The sequence below is a fragment of the Sycon ciliatum genome, chromosome 10 (assembly GCF_964019385.1).
Source record: "Sycon ciliatum chromosome 10, ocSycCili1.1, whole genome shotgun sequence".
Lineage (NCBI taxonomy): Eukaryota > Metazoa > Porifera > Calcarea > Leucosolenida > Sycettidae > Sycon > Sycon ciliatum.
Window position 1 is genome coordinate 23,795,642 of NC_088652.1, and position 12,500 is coordinate 23,808,141.

General features: G+C 52.2%; 1 protein-coding gene across 1 annotated transcript in view; it reads left to right on the top strand.

The window, feature by feature from the left end:
- Nucleotides 1–12,500, top strand: part of LOC135826356 (mucin-17-like) — a 49,137-nt gene that overhangs the window by 29,466 nt on the left and 7,171 nt on the right. The window contains exons 22-29 of the mRNA XM_065338969.1: nt 926–2,545; nt 3,513–4,096; nt 4,625–4,688; nt 4,952–5,012; nt 5,257–5,329; nt 6,022–6,092; nt 6,758–7,222; nt 7,753–7,824. Of these exons, the coding sequence (XP_065195041.1) occupies nt 926–2,545; nt 3,513–4,096; nt 4,625–4,688; nt 4,952–5,012; nt 5,257–5,329; nt 6,022–6,092; nt 6,758–7,222; nt 7,753–7,824 (3,010 nt within the window). The remainder of the gene's footprint in view (nt 1–925; nt 2,546–3,512; nt 4,097–4,624; nt 4,689–4,951; nt 5,013–5,256; nt 5,330–6,021; nt 6,093–6,757; nt 7,223–7,752; nt 7,825–12,500) is intronic.

The window sequence follows — 12,500 nt, forward strand, 5'->3', positions numbered from 1 at the left end:
ACCGAAAACAGCCGAAAATAAATATGAGCCGAATACTTGTTGACTAAAAACCCTTTATGGACTACCAAATTTGTACAGGAAAGAAGCGACATGCGAAAATCAGTAATAACACGAAATCGGTGTACATTAGCCAATACAACACCATACATTTTCGGAAAGTAGATAGGATAAGCTGTCCATCATCATCCTCGCCGCCGCTGTTGCTACTAGCAGTATCAGCAAATCCATCAGATAAATTGTTTTCTTGAATTTCTGGGATATCATCATCACTATCACTGTCCACTTCGAACTCGTCATCATCAGACTCGTCAAGTGGGTCGCCAGAACTGTCCTCGTCAGAGTTCCAGTTCAGAATCATGCCGATGGCATCGACCGCATCCATGCGGAGGACGTTTCCGCGTCGTGCCATGACAGTACTCGTACTGCAATTTTAGTTCTGCATGCTCGCGCAAGCTCTCAATTTTTTTCTTGCGCGGCCGATTTGGTCAACATTTTGACTAGGGACCCCCGGCGAATTTAGCACCATTGGGAAGATATGGATTTCGTCTTTCGATTTGTGTAAAAATATCGCCGAAAACGTGCGGTGCGCCCAGAAAAATCCGCGTTTCAAGTTTCGATCGAAACTCGTACAGTCCGTCCACAAAGGGTTAATACAGTATGACTTTTGACTGATATTTTTTTTGCACAGTGATCTGCTGGATGTTTGCATTGTCATGTTACAGTAACTTCTAGGAAATTACACTGGTTCGCGTACAGGGCGTGTCAAGAACCGCCATTCCGCTCCGTGGGATGCCGCCACCCCATGATCAGGTGTATAACTTTTAAAAGTGTTCGAAAAAAATAATTAATCCCCAATTTTTGGATCCGGAGGCTCGGATGCAGCAAACAATACTACAATAGTTTTCTGTTCTGCTGTCGCCCGCAGGAAGAAGAGGATCCCAAAGTGGAGCGTCAGACACGGGAGAGTATCAGCTATGTTGCCGTGGCACCAGAGCATCTCGTGTCGCAGCAAACAACGACTACCACTCCGGTGGGTTTCCTGTCGCCGGTCGGCGCTCATGTTCCCGTCTCCATTCTGCCAGCAGCTGCAGCAGCAGTAGCGGCGTCGCTTACACCGGCACAGCAGCACGGCTCCGTGTCGCTGTCACGCTCCGCTTCGAGTGTCGCCGTCCATGACACTGTATTGCAGTCCGGTGGTGGCGTTGTCGGTCAGGAGACGGTGCAGCATGTAGCCGTGGCTGCCCCTGCCGCACTTACTCCTCAGCCGTCCCTCGTTGCTTCCTCACCCACTGTGCAGCGGGAACGGGATAGTGTTTCTGGCGACGGCACGTCTAAGAAACAAGCCGCCTCCGTGCCACAACCGCCTTCTGCGACGAGCAGCACGGAGAATCAGCAACCTCAGCGCCAGAAGAAGCAGAAGAAGATGACCAAGAAGCAAAAGCAGCAGGAAGAAAAACAGCGGCAGCTGGAATTGCAGCGGCAGTTAGAGCTTGAGCAGGAACAAGAGGAACAACGGCTGCGTCAGAGACAACAGGAGCAAGATCAACTGCACCAGAAGCAGCAGGAGCAAGAACAACTGCGTCAGAAACAGCAGGAGCAAGAACAGCTGCGTCAGAAGCAGCAGGAGGAGGAGCGACAACTCCGTCAGAAACGGCAAGAGGAACAGCAACAGGAGCAGCAGAAACAGCGTCAACAACAGCAACAGGAAAAGCAACAGAAACAGAAACAGCAACAGAAACAGAAACGGAAAGACAAACAGCAAGAAACACACGAGTTAGAACAAGCCGAAGAACCAGTCCGGCCGGCTGCACCCTCTCCATTCGCCACCCCATCGGGCGCTCACGCTACCTTAGCTCACGTTGCTGACAGTATTCTCGACGTGCAGTTTTCAGTCGGTGACGACTCGCCGAAACAAGACGAGCAGCCAGACCCGCTAGTACGCCAGCTCTCGTTCTCTGCGTCCGCGTCACCAGCACCTGCCCTCGCTGCTGAGCCAGCGGAGCCATTGTCACTTGGGCGTCGGGGAAAGCGTCGCCAAGCCCTAAGCCCCGGCGAAGGCAATGAACCGAAGAGGAAGAAGCAAGCTGACGCCGGCGCAAGTGCACGCAAAGGTTCCGGCCTGCGCAGTCGCCGTCAAGCGGTCGTGGAGCCGCCGAATCCCGTGTTACTCGGCACCGCGGCGGAACCACCGGTTACCGAGGAATCACATGCGTCCACTGTCATACAAACATCTCGTGCAAAACCACCTCCTTCGCCACTGACAACAGCCGTAACTCTATCCAGCGTACAGTATCCTGAGCCAAGTGCGCTGTCGACTCATCGTTCATCTGCACAGCGAGCAACATCGCCATCCTCGTTTTACGGGCAGCCGACCGAAAGCGACTCTTCGGAGGTCGATGGCCCAGCAGCCAAGCGTAATCCCGAGACGTCGATTACGTCCGACATCTTCAGATCGTTCGACTCCCAGTCAGCATCACAGCTGCCAAACACGCAGGCCGAAGAGGAGCTGACGTTGGCAACTGCTTTGCGCCCTCGGCTAACCACGGTGAGTGAGGGAGCAAGTTCTTATACAGTGCAATTCACTTACTAGTATGGTATGTCCGGGGTATACACCGTACTGTCGTTTAAACTGCACCTAGATTTGTTGTCGATATCTACCAACCACCACAGAGAGCGGAGTCCTCCGGTTCGATAGAGTGCTCAATGTGGAAGCAGAGCAGTAACACACGAGTCACAGAGCACCACGCGTCTGGATTGTTGTAACTAAAAGTTTCATGTCAGATGGCAATCTTCAGGCAACTGACCCACATTTAATTTCAACGATAGGATACCTCAACTCAAACATTCAAAGTACGGTCTCTTTGCTGCATGCGTCATTTAGACTGTTCACCATATTTTTGGGCATTTCCCATCCTCAGGGTGATCATCGTAGTGTATGCCGTGCAGAGTTATTTGGGGTGGATTACTGACACTTCTACTTGGTGTATTCTAACCAATGAACTACTGGTCTCTTGTGTACCGAGCCGAACGAAGTGTGGCTTATCCTGCGGAAAATACTGAAGTAGGTTTGGACAAGAAGTACAATGTGCCTCTCATACTCACTCTTTGCCGTTCTCCATGAGCGCGGGGATGGGGGTGGCGGTACTGGGCATACGTTTTGTCAGAGAGTTCGCGCCGAGGTGCAGTTCACCTTGAACTGGTGTTGAAGTTACCCGGTGTCTGATCAGAGTGTCACTGCTGTGCATTTTGAACACAAAGGTATCCGCGTCTAGAGGCGACTATGCTCAGACACAGACACACACACACACACACATGCACACACACGCACGCCCACCTTCCTCTTTGCAGATTTGTGTGTGTGTGTGTGTATGTGTGCGTGGGCATGTGTGTGTGTGTGTGTGTGTGTGTGTGCGTGCGCGCGCGCGCGCGTGGGTGCGTGCGTGCGTGTGCGTGGGTGTGTGTGTTTGTATACACTTCTACATGTACACTACCTGCCTGTTCCACTGTTCCAGCATACCAGTATCACTCTCTCACCATCGACATCATCATCACGCCATGCCTCCATCACAGGCACCACGCCGACGACCGGCATATTCTCGCCGGAGGTCCCGTTGCCGTCACCGCTGGCTCATCGTCGTGGTAGCGGCGCCGAGGCAACCAGTCGCCGCTCCAGCGAGTCTGTGCTGGCCGGCCGCGAGACGTTCTCACGCCGACGTGCGGCAATATTGGATTCGTCAACGACGACGGCGCGTGCCGCTGGAGGCGATATCGCCAGTACTGTAGTGGCTCCCATACCCAGCAGCACCAGCATCACTAGCGGCGAACAAACAAGCACATCCACCAGCAGCAGCAGTAGCAGCACATCGGCATCGCACAAACAGAGAACGCTCGGACGGCGCGTGGAGTTTGCCGATCAGCTACACCTGGTGACGGCCAATCGCACTCGACAACGGCTTAGTGATACTGTTAGTACGGCAAAACCATCTGCAACGGTGTCTGACCCCGCACTGCATGCTGGTCAGAGAGTGTTTGCTCGTTTCAAAGACAACCACTTCTACACCGGTGTTGTCGGCGCGTTGAAGTCGCAGCGCAAGTGGTGAGCTTTTAGTGCGTGTGATGATGGTGATGGTGTGTGTGCGCGTGCGCTCGCGCGTGTGTGTGTGTGTTTGTGTGCGTGTGTGCGTGCGTGCGTGCGTGCGCGTGTGTGTGTGTGTGTGTATGTGCACGGAGCAATGGGCATCCAAAGTTCCAAAGGTGTGCATATACTCGTACGTGTGTCTATGGAAAGATCGTCCTTTGTTCTGTTCACTGAAATGCCATCCTTTATTTTGGCGAATGCCACCGTGGGATTCGCGTGGGAATCAAAGAGACACAGTCTTGAAGTCTACTCAGAGCTGTCTTAGGACTATTTTTCCAGTTTCATTGGTTACTACGACCCACGGAAATCTTTCCTACCGCGAACCGAAAGTAATAAGAGAAACGGGAATGTGCTCCCAGACGGTTTTCTTGTTTATCAGGCTGTGCTGTACGCTTCAGAAGAATTTATTTTGACTGAGTATCGTGTGAACTGCAACATTTAAACTCGTCATGCTATGCGTGTGTGTTTGCTCTATATCAAACTTAGCTTCACCATACACTATGATGATGGTGCGAAGGCGGATGTAGCAGAGCTGGATATCATGCCTGAGGTAGGCCACTGCTCCGCACAATGCTCCTTCTGATGCGTCTGGCTCGGTTGCAGCCCGGATATGATAGTTCATGGTGTGTGTGTGTGTACGTGTGTGTGTACGTGTGTGTGTGTGTGTGTGTGTGTGTGTCCTCACACGCGTGTGTACGTACGTATGCCCACGTGCACAGCTGTAGACGTGTGTATTCGCATGCAGTTTTACAGTTGTTATACTAGTGTAAGACATTGTCATGTCCATTGTCAATTATCACTGTTTGTTGTTAGGTCATCATTCCGGTCGGTCAGGAAATCCTTGTTCAGAACAGGTCGGGATACTGTGATCCCGGTAAGTGGAAAACTCTGTCTCTTTCTCTAATTTTTCTTCTTGCATATTGTGAAACAGCATTGCTCTGGAACTGGCACCCTATTGCTTGAAGCTCGTTTTCTCTCCCTCTCACAATCTCTCTCTCTCTCTCTCTCTCTCTCTCTCTCTCTCTCTCTCTCTCTCTCTCTTTCTCTCGTTTTGTAAACTCTCTCTTTCTCTCGTTTTGTAAATCTCCCGTTCTCTATCCCTCTGTCCCTGGATTCAGCTGAGGTTGTTTCCTCTGTTGGAATTCTACCGGCCGTTACTTATACTGTCAAGTGTAAAGGAAAGGAGCAGAGGTTAGTAGGCTGGTGTGCGTGTGTGTATGTGTGTGTATGTGTATGTGTGTGTGTGTGTGTGTGTGTGTGTGTGTGTGTGTGTGTGTGTGTGCGTGTGTGTGTGTGTGTGCGTGTGTGCGTGTGTGTGTGTGTGTGCACGTGTGTGTGTGTGTGTGTGTGTGTGTGTGTGTGTGTGCGTGTGTGTGTGTGTGTGTGTGTGTGTGTGCGTGTGTGTGTGCACGTGTGTGTGTGTGTGTGTGTGTGTGTGTGTGTGTGTGTGTGTGTGTGTGTGTGTGTGTGTGTCTACTAGGGCTTTGTTTGAATTGCTATGCATCAGGATTACAAACCATCCCAAGGGTAGATGTGATGTGTTCAAGCAGCAAGCTGAGTGGAGGCACGTAGTGGCTGGCATTGTGGGGTGTTGAGACAGGCGTATTTCAGGGCTGCTCCGTGCATGAGACCCTGAACCCTGGTCCTGGTGGGGAAAACTCTCAACGTAGGACGGGAGTCAGCCGATACCAAACGCACATGTTTTAATGGTAGAGACAATGCTGTGACAATCAGTATACACTACAACTTTTACAAGTGTGTGTAGTACTCATGCCTGTACAATCCATTGAGTGTGAGTCTGTGTGCTAGAAACCTGCCTTCTTTTCTACATCCGGTGGTCATTGTTGCCCTTCATTATGTGTTGTCATGGTTATGGTGCCTAGGTGCAAGAGCTCGCAGATATCACTCACGCCGGAGTTTGTCGTTTCCTTGAAAATGGCGCTGAGTCAACAAGGTATGGATGATAGTGGTTTTGAGAATGTGATGCTACTGCTCCTGCTATTGCTGCTGTTGCTGTTGTGACTGCTGTTGTGGCTGCTGCTATAGGCCTATTGCACGTTGTACAGATGCACGAAATCCCGTAGAATCCCGTAGACCCGGCTGGGTGTTGAATGTGCAGGACCCTATTGTGTTTATTGCTATTTCCACAGCGAAATGGGCCCTGAAGGCATTTCATACGAACACTTTTTCGACAGTGATCTAGCGAGTTGTTAGTTCAATCCCAAAGTGAAGAAGCTGGAAAAGTGATTGTTCGCCGCGAATTATGAGGCTAAATGGGTCTAACACGCATGTATAGCACACAATGAACACCCAACCGGGTATGTACACACCTACGGCCCTAGTACAGAACTTCGTACATCTGTACAATGTGCATAAGGACTATTGCTGCTGCTGCTATTGCTGCTGCTGCTCTTGCTGCTGCTGCTGCTGCTGCTGGTGTATGTGCGATGCGGAAAACTCGGCCTCAGCCGAGTCTGACGCGAACCGTGAATTTTAAAGACCCGATTGCTGTGGTGTTTAGCGGTCCTCTGGGACAAGTGGTCTCCTTGTCAGAGTAGCCGTCCCCATCGTGGGTTTACTCACCTCTGTTCTCTCTGTGTTTCTAATTGTCCGCACAAGAATTTGTCGAACAACAACAGCAACAACCTCAGCAGCAGCAGCAGCAGCAGCAACAGCAACGAAGTAGTTTATCCGAAGCGGCAATGTCTGGTACCAAACGTTCGTCACCACGCAAACGCTCTTCCGCCTCCGCTGTAAGCCCGGTGACGATAGGCACGAGACAACACTCCTCTGGCGTTGTCTCCTCCGTGTCGCCGTCGATGCGGTCGCCCCTGCTGGCAACCTCCACTCATCAGCAAGGTAAATCACTCTCGCACGTTGCGCTGGGTTCAATGTCGTCCAAGTCGCCGGCTGTGGCTGGCAAATCCACAATGTCGAGACGCGCGGTGGCGTCTTCAGGAGGTGCGGCCTCATCGTCCATGGCTGGTTTTCCTGCTGCGTCTGCCATGGTTGCTTCGACAGCAGCAACTGCAATAGATATGCCAGCATGCCGCAAGACAACTCAAGCGATGGAGGAAGATGAAGGTGAGCTTCCCAGTTGGTCTGCATGTGGCGAGATGACCCTCCCCCTCCCCGCGCACACACACACACACACACACCTGCCCCTTTCAAGCAAAAGCATGGCGGCCTGGTGTTAGTGTGATTCTGGGCAGGTGGTGTGTAGGGTAAGAGGGTGCTTTTGAACAGGTGGTGGAGAGGGGGGGGGGGGGGGGGGGAGGGGTGGTGCAAAATAGTCTATACCCTCTTGTACATGTGTCAGTGTTACACTTGTCCGAACATGTTGTCTCTCTCTCTCTCTCTCTCTCTCTCTCTCTCTCTCTCTCTCTCTCTCTCTCTCTCTCTCTCTCTCTCTCTCTCTCTCTCTCTCTCTCTCTCTCGCTCTCTCGCTCTCTCTCTCGCTCTCTCTATCTCTATCTCTATCTCTCTCTCTCTCTCTCTCTCTCTCTCTCTCTCTCTCTCTCTCTCTCTCTCTCTCTCTCTCTCTCTCTCTCTCTCTCTCTCTCGCTCTCGCTCTCTCTTCTCACTGTCGCTGTACCCTGTATTCCCTGCATTAGATGAAGTTGACATGGAGGACGATGGTGGAGATGTGTTACCGTGCAGTCAAGCTGAACCAGTCCTTCCCGCAGGTAACTATATTGTATCTACCAGCGTTTGTTTAGTTGCTTATGCTGATATTTAGGAACCTGATGTTTTTGTCTTTTTCTTTTGCCGAAGTATGATTGACTTGAGTGAGTTGCATGTCGGAGTTTCCGGTGAGATATAACTATGTCTAGCCCTCGCGATTTACGCGATTTCATGCTCGAACACAGCATTTTTTTAAAGTTCAATATTCTAATGAAGCTGTACTTGATGCAGCTCATCCAAGGCCCTTCAGGCCTTTTTTCATGCTCGAACAAGAAGTGCCTTGGATATTTTCCTTTCACCGTCTTAGACTCTCAGCGATGGAGAAGCTGTTAGAGTCTTTGCGTGACGATGATCAGGCGGCTCGCCGCCTTGCCCACGTGCCGGCCGATGCGGTCGAAACCCCCTGAGCCGTGGATGCGGGCGTGTGATGACACCCCAAGATGGGCCGGGTGCTTTGAGTGTTTTGCGTCCACGCGAGTCACGCCGTGACTTTGGTCGTGTGATGTTTCTGGCGAAGCCAGGACACGAGTGGCTGGTGGCTCCAGCCCGGCACCTTGTCGGCACCATAGTGCGTCCTTAAATGTGACGAGCACTACCGGCCTAAACGGCCTGAACGGCCTCACGACCTGCTTGGCCTAAGTGCCTACGAGTCCGGCGGACACTGTTGCCAGTGCCTCCGAGTGTGAGTCTGACTGTTCTCAGTCAAAGACCGGCATACTCCGACTCAGATGAGGGTGAGCACTACTCTAGTCTCTAGACTGGTCTAGTTCTAGTCAGAGCTCAGATGCTAGTGCCGACTCGGAGTCCTCACATCAGGACAGTGTTACTTGCCACCACCTCGGGCGTAGCACGCGGGCCAAACGGTCCCAATCACATCCACCTCACATGTCTGCTGTATTGCTGCTACATATACATTGTTGCCGCAGCAGCATCTTGATGTGATGGTCTGATGTTGTAACAGTGTACCCATTTGCTAGGCCAGCTTGGTGCGTTCCCGTGGAGTTTGCCGGGGCACCATATTTGTAACGGCGATTCCGTTTGCTGTTGCCGTGGCCGTGTTTGTCACATGATTGGTGCATTCCCGTTGAAGTTGCCCAGCCGGGCACCACGTTTGTCAGTTGTGCCTGTTTGAAGTTGCCAGGCCAGCTTGTATTGGTGCGTTCCCGTTGAGTTTGCCGGGGCACCATGTTTGAAACGGCGTTCCCGTCTGCTGTTGCCGGGGCCGTGTTTGTATTGGTGCATTCCCGTTCAAGTTGCCCAGCGGGGCACCACATTTGTCAGTTGTGCCGCTTTACAGTTGCCAGGCCAGCTTGCATTGGTGTGTTCCCGTTGAGTTTTCCGGTCACCATGTTTATAACGGCTTTCCCGTTCGCTGTTGCCGGGGCCGTGTTTGCATTGGTGCACTCACGCTGAAGTTGCCGAGCGGAGCACCACGTTTGTCAGTTGTGCCTGTTTGAAGCTACCAGGCCAGCTTGTATTAGTGCGCTCCCGTTGAGTTTACCGGGGCACCATATTTGTAACGGTGTTCCCGTTTGCTGATGCCGGGGCTGTGTTTGTATTGGTGCATTCCCGTTGACGTTGCCCAGCGGAGCACCATGTTTGTCAATTGCGCCTGTTTGAAGTTGCCAGGCCAATCCTGTAACGCGCACTCGTTTGCTGTTGCCGGGTGACATGTTTGTCAATTGTGCTTGTAGCATACTGCCGTGATGTGCAATTAATAACAGGCCGCCGGAGCTGGTCAGGTTATTACCGGACCAACTTTTCAGCCACGAACACGTGTTTCCTACTGTGGAGGGCAGGTGTACCCGTCATACCATACACAAAGTATAACGGCCATGATACTACCGGACCACTCAAACGCTGCATCCGGCGGTCCTGAGTAAGAGTAATAATTACGAGCCATGCATTGGTTTGTTTTGCCAATGGCTTTTTGTGGTACACGGCAATTTGCTATCATTCGTGGCATTTCACAGAGTGACGAATGTGTGAAGACAAAACAAAAAGAAAAGAAATAATTTTAATAATGGCAAACCCCGGCCCCCACAATTATCAACCTCCGAGCGCTGAACAGCTATCTGTAGTATCACCACTTCGCGCTGGAGTCATTGAAGACAATGCCGGATCACCTGCAGCTAGGGGATGTGATGATCGGGATAGACTTAAGAGATGCTTATTTCTCCAGTCCAGCGGCTTGATCGTCAGTTTCTCCAGTTTTCAGTGGCATCAACAGATTTCCCAGTTTAACTGTCTACCGTTTGGCTTGCGCAGTGGTCCCAGAGGCCAGAGTATTCACCAAGACTGACTCTGCACCCTGTGGTGAAGATGGTACGTTCGCTCGGCCTACACCTGGTTATTTACCTCGCCGACGTATTTATCATGGCACAGACAACGTCCGACCTGTTTCGCCCTGTTGCTACCATTCTTCATCTGCTGATTGGTCTTGGGTTCGACATCAACTGGACGCAGTCGTATCTGATTCCCACCAGGCAGATACAATACCTGGGTATTCAGGTCAACTCCGTCACCATGGAGTTCTCATGGTCAGACTCGAAAGCATCCACGCTTCAACAACAATGTGCGCGTCTGCTGGCTGCTCACACCGTATGTCTTCTGGGTATTGCGTCAATTGTGGGCATGATGGTGTCCACCATGGTTCCTGCATCACTTAACTATCGTCGCTTGCAGTGTTTGAAAACCACGTTCCTACGGCAGGGTCCCTTTTACACTTACAGATTACTCTCAGTCATGAGTGCCATGCCGAGATTCATTAGTGGATAATGCCAATGTCACCACAGGCGGCTGATGGACATCTGCCGAGAAACAGCTTCACATGAATGTCCCCAGCTTCACATGAATGTCCCGGAACCGCTCACAGCCCAGTATGCTGTCCAGTCGCTAGCGCCTTCTCTATACCAGGGCAGTATTCTCCTGCAGCTCGACTAACGTGTGGCTGTTCCCTGTTTGCCTCGCACTGGCAGCCGTTCATCACCGACATTAGACAGGATAGCTGCCACGCTGTGGGAGTGGTGTCAGTCTGCTCAGAGATATCACTTTGATTCCCAATATCTACCTGATGCAGTGAATACAGTTGCCGATTATCACTCTCGCCATCACACCGATACCAGCGCCTGGATGCTCGACCGGTCAGTTTTCCAGGATCACCAGATCATGTGACCGAGTACCTGCGACCTGTTTGCATCTCGCACTAACTTTTGACTGCACACGTACGTCAGTTGGCGCCCATATGCACACAGCCCGCATGCCTTCCGTCTCGACTGGTCCTGCCTGCAAGTCTATGCCTTCCCTCCAATCTATCTGATTGGCAAATGCCCGGCCAGGGTTGTTCTACAGGAGATCCCATCCATAGTCATGGTCACTCCGCTTTGGCCCGGCCAGGCTTGGGTTCCAGCTCTCTTGGCACTCGTGGTGGACATTCCGCGTGTGCTGTCAACCTCTCCGGTCTTGTTCGCTGGTCCAGATCACAAAGTTCACCCGTCAGTACAGTCAGCTCACTTCACCCTGGTCGCATGGAAACTCTCCGGGCTAGTAACAGCCGCAGCGGAGTTTCGGACGACCCTGCCAACCTACTCTTGGCGTCCTGGCGTTCCCTCACCGACCGTGTGTATCAGTCGGCATGGAACACATGGTGTGATTGGTGTGCCACACGGCAAATTGCTTCCCTGGGTGTTCTCTCAGAGGTCCTCGATTTTCTGACCTCTTCATTCCGTCTGGCTCGACTGTATCATACGCTCGGGTTGTACCGGTCAGCCATGTCAATGACGCTTTCTCCCATCGATGGCGTTGTGGTTGGCCCGCATCCTCTGGTGTCTCATATGCTACCCGGTGCATACCAGTTCCGTCCTTCTCAGCCGTGCTATGGCAGCATGTGGAATGTACAGGCAGTCCTGGATCGGTTCCGGAACATGTCCTTCACGCATGAGTCTCTCAAAGAACTGACTCTCAGGTTGACTATGCTGCTGGCTCTGACGGGTGCCCGGCGTTGCTCTGAGCTGCAGAAGCTCGATGTTCGTTTTATGGACATTATTGTCAACGCTGCTTCATTTGGGATCCCCACTTTTACCCAGAATCAGCGCGTCGGTGATCCAGCCAAGCAGTTTGTCTTCCCTGCTTGCCCTCAGCACCCTCCGTTGTGTGTGGATGCTCTAAGGCAGTATTCTGCTCGCACAGAGAGAGAGAGTTTCCCGCCCGCTGCCGCCGCGTCTGCCAACCCTCTGCTGCTGTCGCTCCGACGTCCTCACAAGCTGGTCTCACCGAGCACCGTTGCCGCTGAGGTGGCTCCTCACTTCCATGTTGGATGCTGGTGTGGACACCATCGTTTTTCACGGCGCATTCCACACGTAGTGCGGCCACCTCCGCTGCCTGTCGGACGGGAGCCTCTGTACCCGACATCCTCTGGGCCACCGCCTGGGCGCAATCCTCTATATTCCAGAGGTTTTATTCTCGTGATGTTTCACCCTCCTCCTTCTGATGGCACCACCTTCGGTGTGACTGTCCTTGGCTGACAGTCTGTTATTCCGCCGCTCATGATTGCGGCCGATAGGGTCCACGGCTTCAGTCCGCCGTGTTCTTTTCTCCTACACATTTGGGTTTTTCTCAGACCTTTTCCTTTCCAAAGGTCCTGTATATACCTGGTGCACCAGTTTTTTCCCAGGTGTTC